At 37.6% G+C, this 18,385-nt stretch overlaps 1 protein-coding gene across 8 annotated transcripts in view; it reads right to left on the reverse strand.

Moving 5' to 3' along the window:
- EVI5 (ecotropic viral integration site 5) overlaps positions 1-18,385 on the reverse strand; it is a 240,978-nt gene that overhangs the window by 144,256 nt on the left and 78,337 nt on the right. For 7 of the 8 annotated variants that reach the window (XM_060090122.1, XM_060090119.1, XM_060090118.1 and 4 more), the window contains exons 3-9: positions 11,171-11,360; positions 10,291-10,515; positions 9,395-9,469; positions 5,380-5,505; positions 3,549-3,692; positions 2,491-2,580; positions 2,292-2,389 (exon numbers count right to left, since the gene is read on the reverse strand). In XM_060090122.1, the coding sequence (XP_059946105.1) occupies positions 2,292-2,389; positions 2,491-2,580; positions 3,549-3,692; positions 5,380-5,505; positions 9,395-9,469; positions 10,291-10,515; positions 11,171-11,360 (948 nt within the window). The remainder of the gene's footprint in view (positions 1-2,291; positions 2,390-2,490; positions 2,581-3,548; positions 3,693-5,379; positions 5,506-9,394; positions 9,470-10,290; positions 10,516-11,170; positions 11,361-18,385) is intronic. The other variant, XM_060090121.1, reaches the window with a different exon arrangement.

Consider the following 18,385-nt stretch of genomic DNA (forward strand, 5'->3'; position numbering starts at 1 on the left):
CTCCCAGGCTTGATCTTTAAAAGTATCAATATAACACTTTTCCATTCATATAGAAATAAAAAGTTGCAGAACAGAGAACAACATTTGTCTTGTCGAGGGTTGATAGGAACATTGTGACTAGACTCAGGTGGACAGCTGGAAGAACAAAGGATTCTGGCACCAAGAAGTCTGCAACAACCAGCTACACACTCTCCCCTTTTAGTATTAAAGAGACCTAAATCCTAACTTGGGTAAAATGGTTCACTGGGACACCAGTCTACCATCTTCCTGGTCTTCTGGCTTTGCAAATAAAGTCACTATTCCTTGCCCCAACACCATGTCTCTCGATGTATTGGCCTGTCGTGTGGCGAGTACCACAAGCTTGAACTCAGTAAAAATACCTCTACCATAGGAATATTATCAGGGCAGATAAAAGTTAGGAAAGAATGAAAATCTAGTTACCATGCTCTGAACATTTTCCTGGGTCCCAACAGACTAGACTGTGTATATGCAGTTTAAAGACACATAGGTTAGGCATCTCTTATATGTTATATTAATAACATGTTATATTGACATCTACCAGACTGTAAATGTAATAGGCTATTTACTTCTGTTCTGCCACCATCCTACCCACAGGAAATTTGAACCTTCTTCAGAGCCAGGTCCTAGTCTAAGTTCATTACATTCTGAGAGTGATACTTAGTAGAAATGGATGACACTCATCTTTTAATACTGATAAAGTATTATTCTCCAGAATATGTATAAACAACTACTAACCACTAAGAAGTAGTCAATGCAGTAAGAAGTAGATACTGCAATAGAAAAGGAAGGGAAGTACCAACAAAAGAAAAAAAAAGGAAGGGAAAGAAAACAGAAGTATATTTGTTACGGTGATCTATAATCAGTGATCTTTGATGTTACTATTGTAAAAAAGATTACAACTTGATGAAGGCTCAAATGATGATTAGCAATTTTTAGCAATAAAGTTTTTTTCTAATAAATTTATTTATTCATTTATTGATTTATTTATTTTTGGCTGCACTGGGTCTTCTTTGCTGCGCACGGGCTTTCTCTAGCTGTGGTGAGCAGGGGCTACTCTTCGTGGCAGTGCATGGGCTTTTCATTGAGTTGGCTTCTCTTGTCGTGGAGCACAGGCTCTAGGCATGCAGGCTTCAGTAGTTGTGGCACACGGGCTCAGTAGTTGTGGCTTGTGCGCTCTAGAGCACAGGCTCAGTAGTTGTGGCGCACAGGCTTAGTTGCTCCCCATGGCATGTGGGATCTTCCCAGACCAGGGATCAAACCTGTGTCCCCTGCATTGGCAGGCGGATTCTTAACCACTGCGCCACCAGGGAAGTCCCAATAAAGTATTTTTAAATTAAGGTCAACAGGCAGAAATTGAGATGGCTCCTAAGATTTTATCAATTATAGAACAGAACAGCTTTTCGGTCAGTAATGTCTCAAAATGATGGTGTGATGTGACTGGTTATTAGAAATTTCACAGGTAATTTATTAACAATAATAGTTGAATATGATAAATTGTCTTTTTGCAAATTAGAGCCAACTAATTTTAATAACATAATTCTTACTCATATTCTAATATACTTTCTGCAGTAGGAATCTCCATGGGAATACGTTGTACATGTTAATGCAATTTCACCTTGCAGCAGCAGATATACTGAGAACAAGTGTCAGGAATGCTAACAATGACCTCAGGATAAGATTTATTTAATTGCTGGAAGCTAGACGAGTAAGAGCTGTTGTTCTTAATTAACACCTTTATCATATTTCAAAAATTAACCTTTACAGGCCAACACTGCATATCTTGAACTTTTATGAAATATATTCAAAGAAAAGTTTCACTAGAAAGTAATACACAGTAAACAAAATTTTAACTTAATGCATACCTCATGCTTATCTTGCTGGTTATGCTAATCTTGAACTTAAGTGATAAACTGGGATCAACTAAGAGGAAAAGAATGTCATTGACTTAGACCACACCATAAAAGCGGTTTCTAAAATAACAGCACACTCACATATATATACACTTACCAGGTTCCTAATTCTAATCAATGTAGAATGGGAAGGGAGTTTTAAAAGTAATACACAATAATCCCATGCACCACTAGAGCACTATGAAATTCCAATATTAAATTTAGGTTATATTGAAACCAATACCACCAAATAAAACATTACAGCTCTATAAAATGAGGAGGAAATCTGCACTCACCACTAGAATGTTTTGCTTCTTCCGTAATTTCCTAAATGCATCAACAAACCCCCATAACTAAAAAAGCAAGATATAAAATACTTACTTTTTCATTTTTTTTGAGTTATACTTGACTTGGTAAGCTGCCTGGATTAATTTGTCTGGACCACCATCAAACTGATGTGGAATGACCTTCTGAAAGTGCTAAAATACAATAGAAGAAAAACAAAAGAATGACTTAGTACCATTTATTATCAATTAATAGTAAAATCTAGAGACATTCAAGAAATCATGGCCTGGCTTACCTGTAACATCCCTTCCATGTCGAGTTGCATCAGTTCTGCCTGATTCATCTGAAGAAGTGCTAATCCTACCCGAAACACTATTTCTAAACCCTGAGGAATCAAATTATAAAGTCAAATTTGTCTTATTCTTCCAAAACAAAAACTAATCATTCAAAAGAATACTAAGGTAAACATTTAGATATCTAAACAGAGGTGCACACACATTTTCTGTAGAGTTGGAGAACAAATGTTTTAGGCTTTATAAGCCCTACCTATGGTTGCTGTCACAAATAATCAACCCTGCCATTGCAGCTCAAAAGCAGACCAGACATCACATCAGCAAATGGTCACAGCTATGTTCCAAGAAACTTTATTTACAGAAATAAGTGGAAGGACAGATTTGGCATGCAAACCAGAAGAGATCAGTACATGAATCATAGCTTGCTGGCTCCAGACTAACCTAACTTAGCTACATTATACAAACTGATCTTCCCAAGATGTAATTAGTAACAATTAATAATATTCTTAGGTGCTCTCTATCACTGATCACCTATCCTTACCTTCCTACCTTCTCACTCAAAATATACAAGACAAAGGATCACTACTACATATCACTGAAAATTAAAAGGACTGCCTGCAAGGTGTTCATGGGATAGAAGAAACTTAATTATACTCATTACTTCTTCCTCTTTGGGTAACAGATGCATTGCAACAATGTTGATTGTAAGGTAGATTTTACCCCTAATTCTCACTAAATCAAAAAGGAGGTGAAACAGAGGTCTGATTAAGAGTGTGGGCTCCAGATTTTGAATGCCTATATCTGAATCCTGGTTACTATACCACTTATGTGTCCATAGAGGAGCTACTTAATCTTTCTCTAAATATCGGCTTCCTAATCTCTCATCTCTCATCTATCAAATGGGGAGATGAATAGTACTGATAGGGTTGTTAAAGGATTAAATGAGATTATCCAGGTAAGCAGTTTAGCATGGAACACATGGGTCTCCTTTATCGTTCGCCTCATTGCCCGGCTCTCATTAACCCAATGATTCCTTTGCTCAGTCTGCCCATTAACTCACCTCAGACATAAAGATATCAAATATCCTTGTTGCAATTGGTAGTGGAAAAGTTGTAAGGAAGATAGTCAGAAACCAAGATGATGCATACATTGAGGTATGAAAACTCTGAGACTGAAAATGCACAAAGAGCTCTGGAAGATGCTCCTAAAGAGATGAAAAGAATTTCTTAGTTAAAACATGGTAAAAATGAGTATTTTAAGCCAGACCATTGTATACATACTAAAGTAGCCGATAGCAAACACAAACATAAAATTTAGGCATCATATGGAAGAGTTAAGAGGCAGAAATTGACACATTCTGGATAGTGGTTATTGTCTGGAAAAGAAAGAAAGGAAAAAGGATGTGGAGTTGGAACTTTAAAAGTTGGAACTTTTTAATGATTTATTAATAAAAAGAAAAATTACAATAAATAAGTAAAAATTTTATATTTCTTTAGTCTTATTTGTGGGTACATGGGTATCTGATATTTTCTATACTTTTCTACAAACTATAACATTTCCAAAAATTTTTTATTATTATTATTTTTATTTGCGGTACATGGGCCTCTCACTGTTGTGGCCTCTCCCGTTGCGGAGCACAGGCTCCAGACACGCAGGCCCAGCGGCCATGGCTCACGGGCCCAGCCGCTCTGCGGCATGTGGGATCTTCCCAGACCGGGGCACGAACCCGTGTCCCCTGCATCGGCAGGCAGACTCTCAACCACTGTGCCACCAGGGAAGCCCCAAAAAATTTTTTTAAGGGAAAGAAATGTTATCTTGAAATACTTTCAGGTGCTATCTACCATTGGTCACCTATCCTAAGCTTCCTACTTTCTCACCCAAAATACAGATACTTCAACACTCTAGTAATTCAAAACATAAATGACACATTAACTGAAAATAAACCAAGGGAGTTTAAGGGTGATAAAAATAAGCTTACTCGTTCAAAAAAAAAGAAAATTAAGAATCATCAAGACCTACTTTGTCTTTAACTTTAAAACGTAAAAACATTTTGTATATCTCCTTCATCTCATCACACACAGAAAAGATAGAGGATTTTAAAATTGCTGTGGGTAAGGCTGCCAGGGAAAAGTAGACTTGTGAAAATGGCTCTTATGCCAGCTGAATGATTAACCTATATTCTTAAATTCTGCTTACCTAATTGAAATTTAAGTAAATGAAGAATATTTCCACCATTACATTACAGGACAAAATAGTAAATTTATTTATATATATAAATATAAAATTAAATCCAGAAAGATGAAATACTTCAAAGGTATTTTTTACTTGGTTTTGATTCCTCTCTTCCTCCTCTTCACCCTCACACAGTCACTAAGACTCTGACTCTTAAACTAGTAACACAAAAGGATAGAAACAATATTTTTTTAAAAAGATTACAGGCTAGCAAAAAAAGTGATGAAAAGGGAAAGGCAGGGGAGAGGACTGAAAGAGATAAAAGAGATAGTCTCCAAGGAAATGAATTGATGTCAGTGTCCAAATGTCATGGGCTTCTGTAAGACAGCAAAGTCTACGTAAAATAATAGGATGCAATATGGCATAATAAAGAAATTCATGCATCTAGGTTATGATATACTATATTTGGCACAAATGCTTAAGATCTGAATATAAAAACTAGTCAAGTTCCAGACTGTGATCTACCTGCAGACAGCGCCTAACTGGGAAGTAGGTCTAAACTGTGGATTAACTGAACAACAAATGATGATGTGATTGAAACACTGGTTGTTTTTCAATTGCTTTAATGCTTTTAACATTAAATTAGCTTAGTTGTCACTCAAACCAAGATGACAAAAAATATAAAGGCAGTATGTTTTTGGTTAACACCACACTTTTACCTGTATCATGCATTCAAACTGGTACATACAAAGGCCTAATTCTGCCATACTTGGTTTAAAAAGTTCACGAAGTCTATAATCTTGCATTAATTTAACAAATACACAGAAAGCTTCTTCTTCTGGCATCTGCATTAGGAGGAAAAAAGCAACATAGGTTAATGTTCTGTGATACGCAAATAAGCTAAACACATTTAAACTAAGTACCCATCCAACTATAAACAATGTTGTTATTTTGGTTTTTATTGTCACTAACTTTTTCTTTTACTGGAGCATAATTGCTTTACAATGTTGTATTAGTTTCTGTACAATGAAGTGAATCAGCTATATGTATATATATATCCCCTCCCTCTTGGACCTCCCTCCCACCCATCCCCCTCAATCCACCCATCCAGGTTGTCACAGAGCACCCATCCTAGCTTCCTGTGCATTATAGCATGTACCCACCATCTATTTTACACATGGTAGTGTATATATGTCAATCCTGAGTGCCATGTGGTACAATATTAAGAGCAATGCACTAGAAATCAGAAGCTTCTAATTTCCCATTCTATCACCGACAATGAGAAGTTAGACAAATCTTACAGCCTCTGAGACCAGCTGCCTCACTTGCCTAACTCATCAATTCAACCAACAAATATTCATTTAAAGCCAGATACTTCTCTCTCTCTCTGAGTATATACCAGTGAACAAAATAAACAGTATCTACCCTCAAGGAGACTGAACCTTCTACTTGGGGGAGACAGATAATACATGGAATAAATCAATTAACATATATGTCAGATGGTGAGAAGTGCTATGGAAATAAAACAAAGTAGAGCAACAGGGAATCCCGGGGAGCTACACTGCTATTTATATATAGATAGGTCAGGGAAAGTCTCTTGATAAGGTAACATTTGAGCAAAATACTGAAGTAAGGGAACAACTGAGGAAAGAACAGTTCTGGGAAAATAATACAAAGGTCTTGAAATGGAATCACAATTGGCATGCTCAAGGAACAATGAATAGGGGACTACTAAATTAGTAGTAATGTTACAAATGAAAGTATGGTTATGGAGGAGAAATAAAGGGAACAAATTACATAGGATTTTAGAAGCCACTGTAAGGATGTGGACTTTTACATTAAGTGAGATAGGAAGCCTTTCAAGGGTTCCAAGCAGAAACAATATGGCATAAGTGTTAAAAGAACTTGTAAAATAAGTTTTAAAAAAACCTGTAATTAGAGTTTTAAAGGTTTCAATTTCACATTTTATGTGTAACTCCCTAGATAATCATATCAACTAGGATAATGAACGTAAAAGCTCTGTAATAAGAATATGCAGGCACATAACACTTATACAAATTATTTTGTGGGCTTTTTTTTTTTTTTTTTTTTTTGGCCTGCCACACGGCATGCGGGGATCTTAGTTCCCCAACCAGGGATGGAACCCATGCCCCCTGCAGTGGAAGCATGGAGTCCTAACCACTGGAAGGCCAGGGAATTCCCATGTGGCTTTTCTTAAAATAAAATTTTCTAATGTTCATTCACTTACATTATACCAGTGTGTTTCAAAAGACCCTCAAAGGGTCTCTAGGCACTCTTCTTACTGAAGACTACTTTTATTAACAATACACTTTTCCTGGCCTTGACACAGTCATGGACAGGAGCCAAGAGTTATTCTTGGCAAAACCCATACTTCCTTCCTTCCTCCCAAGACACATAGCCACAATTTTGCCTTGGAGACCATCCTTATTAATCCTGTCAGGGTTTATAGCCCCACTGATTTTTATATCAGTTACTACAAGAAACCATACCTCCCAGAACTCTCATCCCATGTGCTTGGTTCTATTGCTCCCATAATTTAACCCCATTTCCAATATTCCCGAAACATTTCCACAGTACTTTCTGAAACTGATAATACGCCATCAACAAAATATCCTACCTATACCCTCAATCTGTTTACCAAATGTTCTTTCACTGTCTTTCTCTAAGTGAAACCTGATTCCCCCGAAGAATAGTTCAACACTGAAACCTGGCTCTCTCCTGAGGTGACTGTTTTCTCTCCCAGAGCACTGGAAGAGGCCTGGGGTAGAGAGGTTTATGTCCCTCCTTGGACCTCAGTGCCTCACTGCCATTGCATTAACTGCCCCTTCTCTCTGAAACATATACCAGCAGATATTACCCTTTACTCCTCTTTTTTGCAGCATCTACAAACCTCTGGATCAACCCCCAACCCTAAACTCCACTCATTTTCATGAGGATTAATTCCCTGGCCTAGCAGATCTTTGACTCCTTTCCTCCAATGATCCTGGCAGGTAGTTACTAAATGCAGGCTCTAGGGCCACACTACCTGAGGTTCAAATCCCAGAGTGATACTTTTAAAGTATGAATCAGGTCACATCACTCCACTGCTCAAAAAACTCTAGTGCCTCCCCATATCCTCAGTAAAAATCAAAATGCTTACAAGGTTCTACATGATGTGGCCCCTTACTACTTCTCCAAACTCATCTCCCACAACTACCTTCCGCTTTCCACTTCTCCCTCCACCCCTCAACTCCAGTCACAGTGAGAATGAGTCAATTTATCTCCCTTTTTTGCCTTCTAAGAACTTCTTCTCCTCTGAACATATCAAATAATTCATTCCCTCTCTCCTCCACAATAGCACTGATATAGAAATTGGGAGAAGGTTTTAAAAATGGTGATATTTTAAAAAATAAGTTGAAATGATTGAATAAAAGACCAAAAGGAGGTTAAAAAAAAAAATACTATCACTGGATCCCTCTCAAAAAGATTGAAAGGGGCCTCCCTGGTGGCGCAGTGGTTAAGAGTCCGCCTGCCGATGCAGGGGATACGGGTTCGTGCCCCGGTCTGGGAGGATCCCATATGCCGCGGAGCGGCTGGGCCCGTGAGCCATGGCCGCTAGGCCTGCGCATCCGGAGCCTGTGCTCCGCAACGGGAGAGGCCACAACAGTGAGAGGCCCACATACCGCAAAAAGAAAAAAAAAAAAAAAAAAAAGATTGAAAGGATAGTCACAAAATGAAAAAGTGTGACACCAAGTAAAATATAAACATGAAGAACAATCACCCAGTTGTTTTACAGTCATTCCCTTTATTATAAAGAAATCTGCACACTTGAGTCTTACAGCAATGTGTTGCTACCTACTTTCTCTCTGACACTGAGTTAATAAGAATCACTGAGTTCTGAACTCAGTGCAGAAATGAGTTGCAAAAACAAGCCTACATGACTCAAATGAAGTTATCTCCAAGGTTTCTTTTCAGATCATATTTTAGTCTAAGACTAAATATAGAGTATGATAGACTTTTTTTTTTAATTTCGATAAGGCTGGAGAGGTAACACAACATGCTATTTCCCTTCAAAGTTATGACTGATTGTCCCTGTCCTTGACTTCTGAAAACACCCCACCCAAAATAAGTCACTGCCAATGGAAATACATGTTATATCTCCAGGGCAGTAAAAGTGACTGAGTACCTCTATTTTAGAGCCTATAGTAAAACAGGCATAACAAGCCCTCAGCTCTGTGATAAATAAAATTACTGTATAAATTTCCAAAGACATTGCACATCATAAGTAAGATTTTCTTTTCTTTTCTTTCTTTTTTTTTTGTGGCTGCGCCACACGGCATGTGTGATCTTAGTTCCCCAACCAGCGATAGAACCCGCCAGGGAAGTTCCATAAATAAGATTTTCATACCAACACTTTAATCAATCCTCCTTGGCTGGGAAAAGATTATTCTTCATTAAATATTGACATATAAGTTAAGATTTAAAACTAGATACAGGCTTTAGAGAATATTATGGTCCAAATGTAGATAAGGTGAAATTTGATTTAATGGCAGGATATCTACTGTATGCTATTTTCAACACTTTTAATATTTTAAAATGCAAACTAAATGTTCCTATTTAGACTATGTTTAGGGGGAAGTACCCAATATCCACTTACTAAAACAAGGATGATATTTAAGTTCTCCAACTTTAATAAAGAACTTAATTGGACATTTAATACTTATACTAACTTACCTGCATAAGCAACAATCCAACTATAAAAGCACTTCCTTGACAATAACCAACCTCACGATCCACTAAAGAATATGCCTAAAAAGTAAAAAATGTTGTTCAAAATACTTTAACATGATATATCATACCTTCCTTCTCTAAAAGCCTAAAGACAGTAAGAAGGTGGATTAAAGACCATTTATTTTTTAGAGAAGCTCTTGCTTGCTTTGTTGTAGATGTTATCCTATCCTGTAAGTATTTTAAAAGCAAATGATTTATTACATAAAATTTTATTTTGATGATTTCCCAATTAGGAACTGACAACTCCTAAGGACAAGAAAATAAAGGAATTTATACTCAGGAAAATGACAAAGCTTAAAAATCATTAAAAATATATATGTGACAAAGATCAAAACTAGAGTAGAATGAAGGTAAAGCACTGACAAAACTGAAATGATTTAATAAGAAATCAATATTCCATGGAGGTAGCTAGAAGGAAAAGGAATTATGCAAAGGGAAAAGGCAACACTGGAGAAAAAATTACAATGGCACACACTTTTAAGGGCTAAGAGCTCTTAGCAATGCTGGCCACAGCAAGCAAAAAATTTGCTCCCAGATTGTGAAACTCATAGAAGGTGAATTATTCATTCTCATGGAAGATCTTCTCTATGGTATGTATAGTGGTTTATAGGTTATTTGATTTCAGTCAAGTAATACCAAGCAATGTGAGGAATTTTCTAAGAGTTCTCCAAACTAGACAATAATCTAGCGTCAGAATTAAAGCCAGAATTATGCTAAAGTCAAATTTATTGCCAAAGCAACTGATTACTAGGGTGAGTTCATACTTCATTATGAGAAATGTTTAATTTCAGCCTCCTGAGAATTCATTTCATCTCAAAAAATGAATAAATCGAACTTACCTTCATTACATTAAACAAAACCTCCTGTCCAAGACTATCTTTTTCCTTAAAAAAATTGTGTTCAGGATAAGTTCTAGCAATGTCCCTTCGGATCAATTTTTCACAAGGTGAGGTCATTTTCAGGAGTTCTGAATACTGATCCTTAATTGGCATACTTTGTGCACTGCACAAAAGTTGCCAAACTATTGCTCTAAAATGATGGGGTATCCCTTTACGAACAAGTTCCTACAAATAAAAATAAAAATAAAAATGTTTAAGTGACTTATTTAGACTTCCTACCTTGAAAGCCAAAGAAGACTTATTGGAGGTTGGAGTAGAGTAAATGACTTTCTCAAATTTATAATTCACAACTACTTTTATAATAAGACTAGGGAACTTTTTAACCAAGGCTAAGATTTGGCTAAGATACGGGTATATTCTGTTCTGATCAGAGGGACAACAATGCCATGGATAAATTCTTGTCATTTCACTCAGAGTATGGCTTCTAAAGGCATCAAGGACCTGATAATCTGCAGAGCTGTGGATGATGGCACTGTAACCATCATCTTTCAAAGGGTTGTTTTATGTTTTAAAATAAAACAAGTAAAATACTGGTAACTGAAGGATGTAGGATGTCACAACTTCCATTTCTGAATCTATAAAATAAGAGAATTTAATATCTAAAATAATTTTCAGTTATATATATATTTCTACAATTAGGAGACCTCTATAACAATTGATAGTTACAAACCAAAACTTCTATGGGCACAAATATATAAAGCAGACCTCTTCATCATAGCACTTGGGAAGTACTAGTATCTAATTTTTTTTAATCCTCTATTAATTGATGCCTCATGCCCTTTGGGATAAGAGGAAGGACTTAAGCAAAGAATATGAATACCTTAACTTGCTTTTCCTTCTTTTTGCGCACATCTTCCCATTCATTAACAATTCTTCCCCAAAGAATCCAAGAGTCTTCTTCAAGGTGACTGAGGTTGCTGGAGGCTGATGAACTTGATACAAGGGAGGAGCCACTGTTTCTTCTTGATCCATTTACAGATCTTAAAGATTTACTATCTGTTTCTAACAATCTAAAACATAATTAAAAATTGCTCAACATCTCACTGTGACACTAGATGACATGATGATACTTAAGAGCTTCACTACTGCAATTTAGCCATGGTTTTAAAATATATATAATTTCAATAATATTTGGTCAGCATCTATAAAATTAACTGCTGTATTTTTTCTACTAAGCATAGCAATTTCAAAATTTGAAATAGTAAATTATGTTAAATATTTTACTATTAGTCCCCTCATAATTTCCCTTCATCACCACTAAACATTCAACTTAAAAGGAATCTTCTGGTGAGAAAAGTGATTGGGAGGGCTTCAGGAAAAAAAAAACTACTTGGAAGAGGTATAACCAATTCTATGGAAGAACTAACCCTATCATGTTTACAATGTGTCTAGGGCTAAAACAGTAAGGCAGACACACAAATTAATCAAATCCCTAGTCTTTTTTCATTTTGCTTTTACCGAAGCATAACTAACCTGCCCAAACAAAAAGTGTTTTGTTTGGCCCATGCAATGTTTGAGTAAAAAAATGAATTATTACTAAAACTAAAATGAGGAGATTTCATTTATCTGTTTATATACACATATATTTATATTTATTTACAATTCTGGATTTTCTTGAAAAATAAAAAGATAGGGCAAAACTAGGCCCACATTCCTAAACAGAAACAACAGGATGTAGCAGAATAGGAGCTTCTCCCTTTAAATGAGAAAGGACTTTAATCCACTAACTCTCCATAATCCCTACTATCTCCCAAAAACTCAGGCCAACTAACAGCTGTCACTTATTATTGGACTTGAGCTTTTAAACTGAAACGTCTTTACTCTTAAGGCCCTGTTTAAGGCCTCTTCCTTATCTGTAGAATGATGGGTTAAGATAATTTCAGAGATCCATTCCATGACTCATTACAACATCAAATCCATTATTTCTTTCACATGTACACAGGCTATTTAAAAAAAAGGCTGGGGGCCTCCCTGGTGGCGCAGTGGTTGAGAGTCCGCCTGCCGATGCAGGGGACACGGGTTCGTGCCCCGATCCCGGAGGATCCCGCGTGCCGCGGAGCGGCTGGGCCCGCGAGCCATGGCCGCGGGGCCTGTGTGTCCGGAGCCTGTGCTCCGCAACGGGAGAGGCCACAGCAGTGAGAGGCCCGCGTACAGCAAAAAAAAAAAAAAAAAAAAAAAAAAAAAAAAAAAAAAAAAAAAAGGCTGGAGGGCCTCCCTGGTGGCGCAGTGGTTAAGAGTCCGCCTGCCGATGCAGGGGATACGGGTTCGTGCCCCGGTCTGGGAGGATCCCATATGCCGCGGAGCGGCTGGGCCCGTGAGCCATGGCCGCTGGGCCTGCGCGTCCGGAGTCTGTGCTCCGCAACGGGAGAGGCCACAACAGTGAGAGGCCCACATACCGCAAAAAGAAAAAAAAAAAAAAAAAAGGCTGGAAAAATGTGGCTCTATCATTATAAAGATGTAAATTATATGTCATTCAATAGATTATTTAACATGGCTACTATTTACTTCCAGTAACTCCTTCAGAAAATAATCTGCTTAGACAAGAAATGCTCCCAATACTAATTTATGATTTATAAAAACTAATTAAGAAAAGAAACATATGAGTCAAATTATACCTAGGAGATTATAAAAACACCCTTTGTGAGCCAGATTTATATCTTGCTCATCTTTATATCCCTTCATATCATCTTTGTATTTAGCTCAATACAAAGTACACTGAACACTGACTGAATTGAAATAAAATCAAAATCCCCATATTAAAAAATACCGTCAAATACCAGATAGTCATATCCAATAACACAGTAATATAAACTGTACTCATTCTATCCTTATTCATGGGATAATTTCATACATTTTTATGGCAACAATAAATTAAATAAAATGTCCCAAATATTCCTAGGAACAGAAAAACTTACAAAACAGCCAAATTCAGGGTCAACTCTTTGCTATAAATATTCTTCATCAGAAAAAACTAATTAGGACTTCCCTGGTGGTGCAGTGGTTAAGAATCCGCCTGCCAATGCAGGGGACATGGGTTTGAGTCCTGGTCCGGGAAGATCCCGCATGCTGCGAAGAAATTAAACCCATGCTCCACAACTACTGAGCCTGCGCTCTAAAGCACGCAAGCCACAACTACTGAAGCCCGCACGCCTAGAGCCCATGCTCCGCAACAAGAGAAGCCACCGCAAAGAGAAGCCCGCCCACAAGGAAGAGTAGCCCCCGCTTGCCGCAACTAGAGAAAGCCCGCATGCAGCAACGAAGACCCAATGCAGCCAAAAATAAATAAATAAAATAAATTTGTATAAAAAAGAAAAAACTAATTAATGATAATGTTTTGCTTTAAATACTATTTTCCATGTTATTTTAGTAAGTCCATAATATAGCTTATGAAAAAATTAGTGTATGTATATAAGTAATTTTATGTATGACTCTAAACCTTAAGAATTATAAATGGAATACAGAAACAAACTTTACAGAAATAACCTGAACCTAAGTTCTTCATTTCACTTACTCACTGAATGCTTGCTATATGCCAAATAATTAAATTGCACCACTACCATTAACAAAGAGACATGCAGTTAAAAAGAAAATAATGGTATTTCCTAAGCTAAACATAAATTTGAGATATAATGAAAGTATAGATGAAAAAGTACCCAAATAGAAGTTTTCTTTTTTTTTTTTTTAAGAGTCAGAAGGGTCTCAGAGATCCCCACATTGTAACTTTAAGTATAAGCAGGAAAGCCAAGAATTCATGAGCAGATTAGACAAAAGGGTTAAGCAGTTCACCTTCAGAGGACAATGAAATAAGTAACATAAACAAATATACAAAACTGTGAAAAACATTTACAAATGAAATATTCCAAGTAAAGACATTACATTATATTGTCTCTGCCTTAATTCACATATTAAAAAAATGACTCAAAATGGACAATAGACCTGAATATAAAACCTAAAACTATATAACTCTTAGAAGAAAACAGGAAAAAGTCTTCACAACCTTGGAACAGGCAAAATTTGTTAACGGGACACAAGGATACACTAACAATAAAGGAAAAAAATGATTTAAGAAATACTAAATTGGACTTCAAACTTAAAAAGCTCTGTTTTAAGAAAATGAAAATGTATGTCACAAACTGAAAAAAAAAATCCTCAACATATGCATATAACAAAAGATTGGTATCCAGAGTACATGAAGAACACTTAAAATTGATAATTAAGAAGGCAAACAACACATCTTTTTTAAAATGAGTAAGAGACTTAAACTGACACTTTCCAAAACAAAACAGTCAAGTGGTCAATAAGCAACTGAAAAACATTCAACATCCTTAGTCACCAGGGAAACCCAAGTTAAAACCACACTATGTACACATTAGAATGGCTACAATTCTACAGATTGGTCATACCAAGTGTGGCTAAAGATTGGAGCAGTTGTGACTTTCATATAACCATGTCAGGAGTATGTAAGAGTTCAACCACTTTGAAGAACTGTTTGGTAATTCTTTTTTTTTTTTTTTTTTACATCTTTATTGGAGTATAATTGCTTTACAATGGTGTGTTAGTTTCTGCTTTATAACAAAGTGAATCAGTTATACATATACATATGTTCCCATATCTCTTCCCTCTTGCGTCTCCCTCCCTCCCACCCTCCCTATCCCACCCCTCTAGGTGGTCACAAAGCACCAAGCTGATCTCCCTGTGCTATACGGCTTCTTCCCACTAGCTATCTATTTTACATTTGGTAGTGTATATATGTCCATGCCACTCTCTCACTTTGTCACAGCTTACCCTTCCCCCTCCCCATATCCTCAAGTTCATTCTCTAGTAGGTCTGTGTCTTTATTCCTGTCTTACCCCTAGGTTCTTCATGACATTTTTTTCCCTTAGATTCCATATATATGTGTTAGCATATGGTATTTGTCTGTCTCTTTCTGACTTACTTCACTCTGTATGACAGACTCTAGGTCCATCCACCTCACTATAAATAACTCAATTTCGTTTCTTTTTATGGCTGAGTAATATTCCATTGTATATATGTGCCACATCTTCTTTATCCATTCATCTGATGATGGACACTTAGGTTGTTTCCATCTTCTGGCTATTGTAAATAGAGCTGCAATGAACATTTTGCTACATGACTCTTTTTGAATTATGGTTTTCAGTGTATATGCCCAGTAGCGGGATTGCTGGGTCATATGGTAGTTCTATTTGTAGCTTTTTAAGGAACCTCCATACTGTTCTCCATGGTGGCTGTACCAATTCACATTCCCACCAGCAGTGCAAGAGTGTTCCCTTTTCTCCACACCCTCTCCAGCATTTATTGTTTCTAGATTTTTTGATGATGGCCATTCTGACTGGTGTGGGGTGATATCTCATTGTTTTGATTTGCATTTCTCTAATGATTAATGATGTTGAGCATTCTTTCATGTGTTTGTTGGCACTCTGTATATCTTCTTTGGAGAAATATCTATTTAGGTCTTCTGCCCATTTTTGGATTGGGTTGTTTGTTTTTTTGTTATTGAGCTGCATGAGCTGCTTGTAAATTTTGGAGATTAATCCTTTGTCAGTTGCTTCATTTGCAAATATATTCTCCCATGCTCAGGGCTGTCTTTTGGTCTTGTTTATGGTTTCCTTTGCTGTGCAAAGGCTTTGAAGTTTCATTAGGTCCCATTTGTTTATTTTTGTTTTTATTTCCATTTCTCTAGGAGATGGGTCAAAAAGGATCTTGCTGTGATTTATGTCATACAGTGTTCTGCCTATGTTTTCCTCTAAGAGTTTTATAGTGTCTGGCCTTACATTTAGGTCTTTAATCCATTTTGAGTTTATTTTTGTGTATGGTGTTAGGGAGTGTTCTAATCTCAAACTTTTACAGGTAGCTGTCCAGTTTTCCCAGCACCACTTATTGAAGAGGCTGTCCTTTCTCCACTGTACATTCCTGCCTCCTTTATCAAAGATAAGGTGACCAGGGCTTCCCTGGTGGCTCAGTGGTTGAGAGTCCGCCTGCCGATGCAGGGGACACAGGTTCATGCCCAGGTCCGGGAAGATCCCACATGCCACGGAGCAGCTAGGCCCGTGAGCCATGGCCGCTGAGCCTGCGTGTCTGGAGCCTGTGCTCCACAGCGGGAGAGGCCACAACAGTGAGAAGTCCGTGTACCGCAAAAAAAAAAAAAAAGATAAGATGACCATATGTGCGTGGGTTTATCTCTGGGCTTTCTATCCTGTTCCACTGATCTATATTTCTGTTTTTATGCCAGTACCATACTGTCTTGATTACTGTAGCTTTGTAGTATAGTCTGAAGTCAGGAGCCTGATTCCTCCAGCTCTGTTTTTTGTTCTCAAGATTGCTTTGGCTATTCGTGGTCTTTTGTGTTTCCATACAAATTGTGAAATTTTTTGTTCTAGTTCTGTGAAAAATGCCAGTGGTAGTTTGATAGGGATTGCATTGAATCTGTAGATTGCTTTGGCTAGTAGGGTCATTTTCACAATGTTGATTCTTCCTATCCAAGAACATGGTATATCTCTCCATCTATTTGTATCATCTTTAATTTCTTTCATCAGTGTCTTATAATTTTCTGCATACAGGTCTTTTGTCTCCTTAGGTAGGTTTATTCCTAGATATTTTATTCTTTTTGTTGCAATGGTAAATGGGAGTGCTTTCTTGATTTCACTTTCAGATTTTTTTGGCAATTCTTTACAAAGTTAAACATATTTTTATATGACACAGCAAGAGAAATGAAAACCTACATCCAGAAAAAGACTTGCAATTGAACATTCAGAAGAGCTTTATTCATAATAGCCAAAGCCCAGAAACAACCCCAATATTCAGAAAAATAATCAAATTGTGATATATTCATTCACTGCAACACTATTCAGCAATAAAAAGAAACAAACTTTGATACATACATGAATCTTATAAACATTAGGTGAAAGAAGCCTGATGCAGACAAATACATGCTATATGATTCCACTTATAAGAAGTGCAAGAACAAGTCTTCACATATTGTAGAAGAAAAGCCTTCCTAAACATGACACCAAAAGCATAAGTAACAATAAAGAATATATATAAATTGGACTCATCAAAGTTTTAAATGTTTTGTACCTCACTGGATGCCATCAAGGAAGTGAAAACAGGGACTTCCCTGATGGTGCATTGGTTAAGAATCCACCTGCGAATGCAGGGGACACAGGTTTGAGCCCTGGTCTGGGAGGATCCCACATGTTGTGGAGTGACTAAGCCTGTGCGCCACAACTGCTGAGCCTGCGCTCTAGAGCCCATGAGCCACAACTACTGAGCCCACGCGCTGCATCTATTGAAGCCCACGTGCCTAGAGCCCATGCACTGCAACTAGAGAAGCCACCGCAATGAGAAGTCCGCACACGGCAACAAAGAGTAGCCCCCGCTCGCCGCAACTAGAGAAAGCCCGTGCGCAGCAACGACGACCCAACACAGCCAAAACTAATAAATAAATAAAAATAAATAAATAATTTAAAAAATGAAAAAATAGGGCCTCCCTGGTGGCGCAAGTGGTTGAGAGTCCGCCTGCCGATGCAGGGGATGCGGGTTCGTGCCCCGGTCTGGGAGGATCCCATATGCCGCGGAGCGGCTGGGCCCGTGAGCCATGGCCGCTGGGCCTGCGCGTCCGGAGCCTGCGCGTCCGGAGCCTGTGCTCCGCAACGGGGGAGGCCGCAACAGTGAGAGGCCCGCATACCGCAAAAAAAAAAAAAAAAAAAGAAAAAATAATAAAAAATAAATAAAATAAAAAGAAAGTGAAAAGAAAACCCACAGAATGGGAAAAATATTTGTAACCCATGAGTCTTGTATCTAGAATACATAAATAACTCTTACAACTCAATAAGAAAAAGACAAACAAACCAATTTATAAATGGGTACAGGGACTTCCCTGGTAGCACAGTGGTTGAGAATCCACCTGCCAGTGCAGGGGCCACGGGTTCGAGCCCTGGAAGATCCCACATGCCGTGGAGCAACTAAGCCCGTGCACCGCAACTACTGAGCCTGCGCTCTAGAGCCCGCGAGCCAC

The sequence above is a fragment of the Mesoplodon densirostris genome, chromosome 2 (genome assembly GCF_025265405.1).
Source record: "Mesoplodon densirostris isolate mMesDen1 chromosome 2, mMesDen1 primary haplotype, whole genome shotgun sequence".
In the NCBI taxonomy this organism is placed as follows: domain Eukaryota; kingdom Metazoa; phylum Chordata; class Mammalia; order Artiodactyla; family Ziphiidae; genus Mesoplodon; species Mesoplodon densirostris.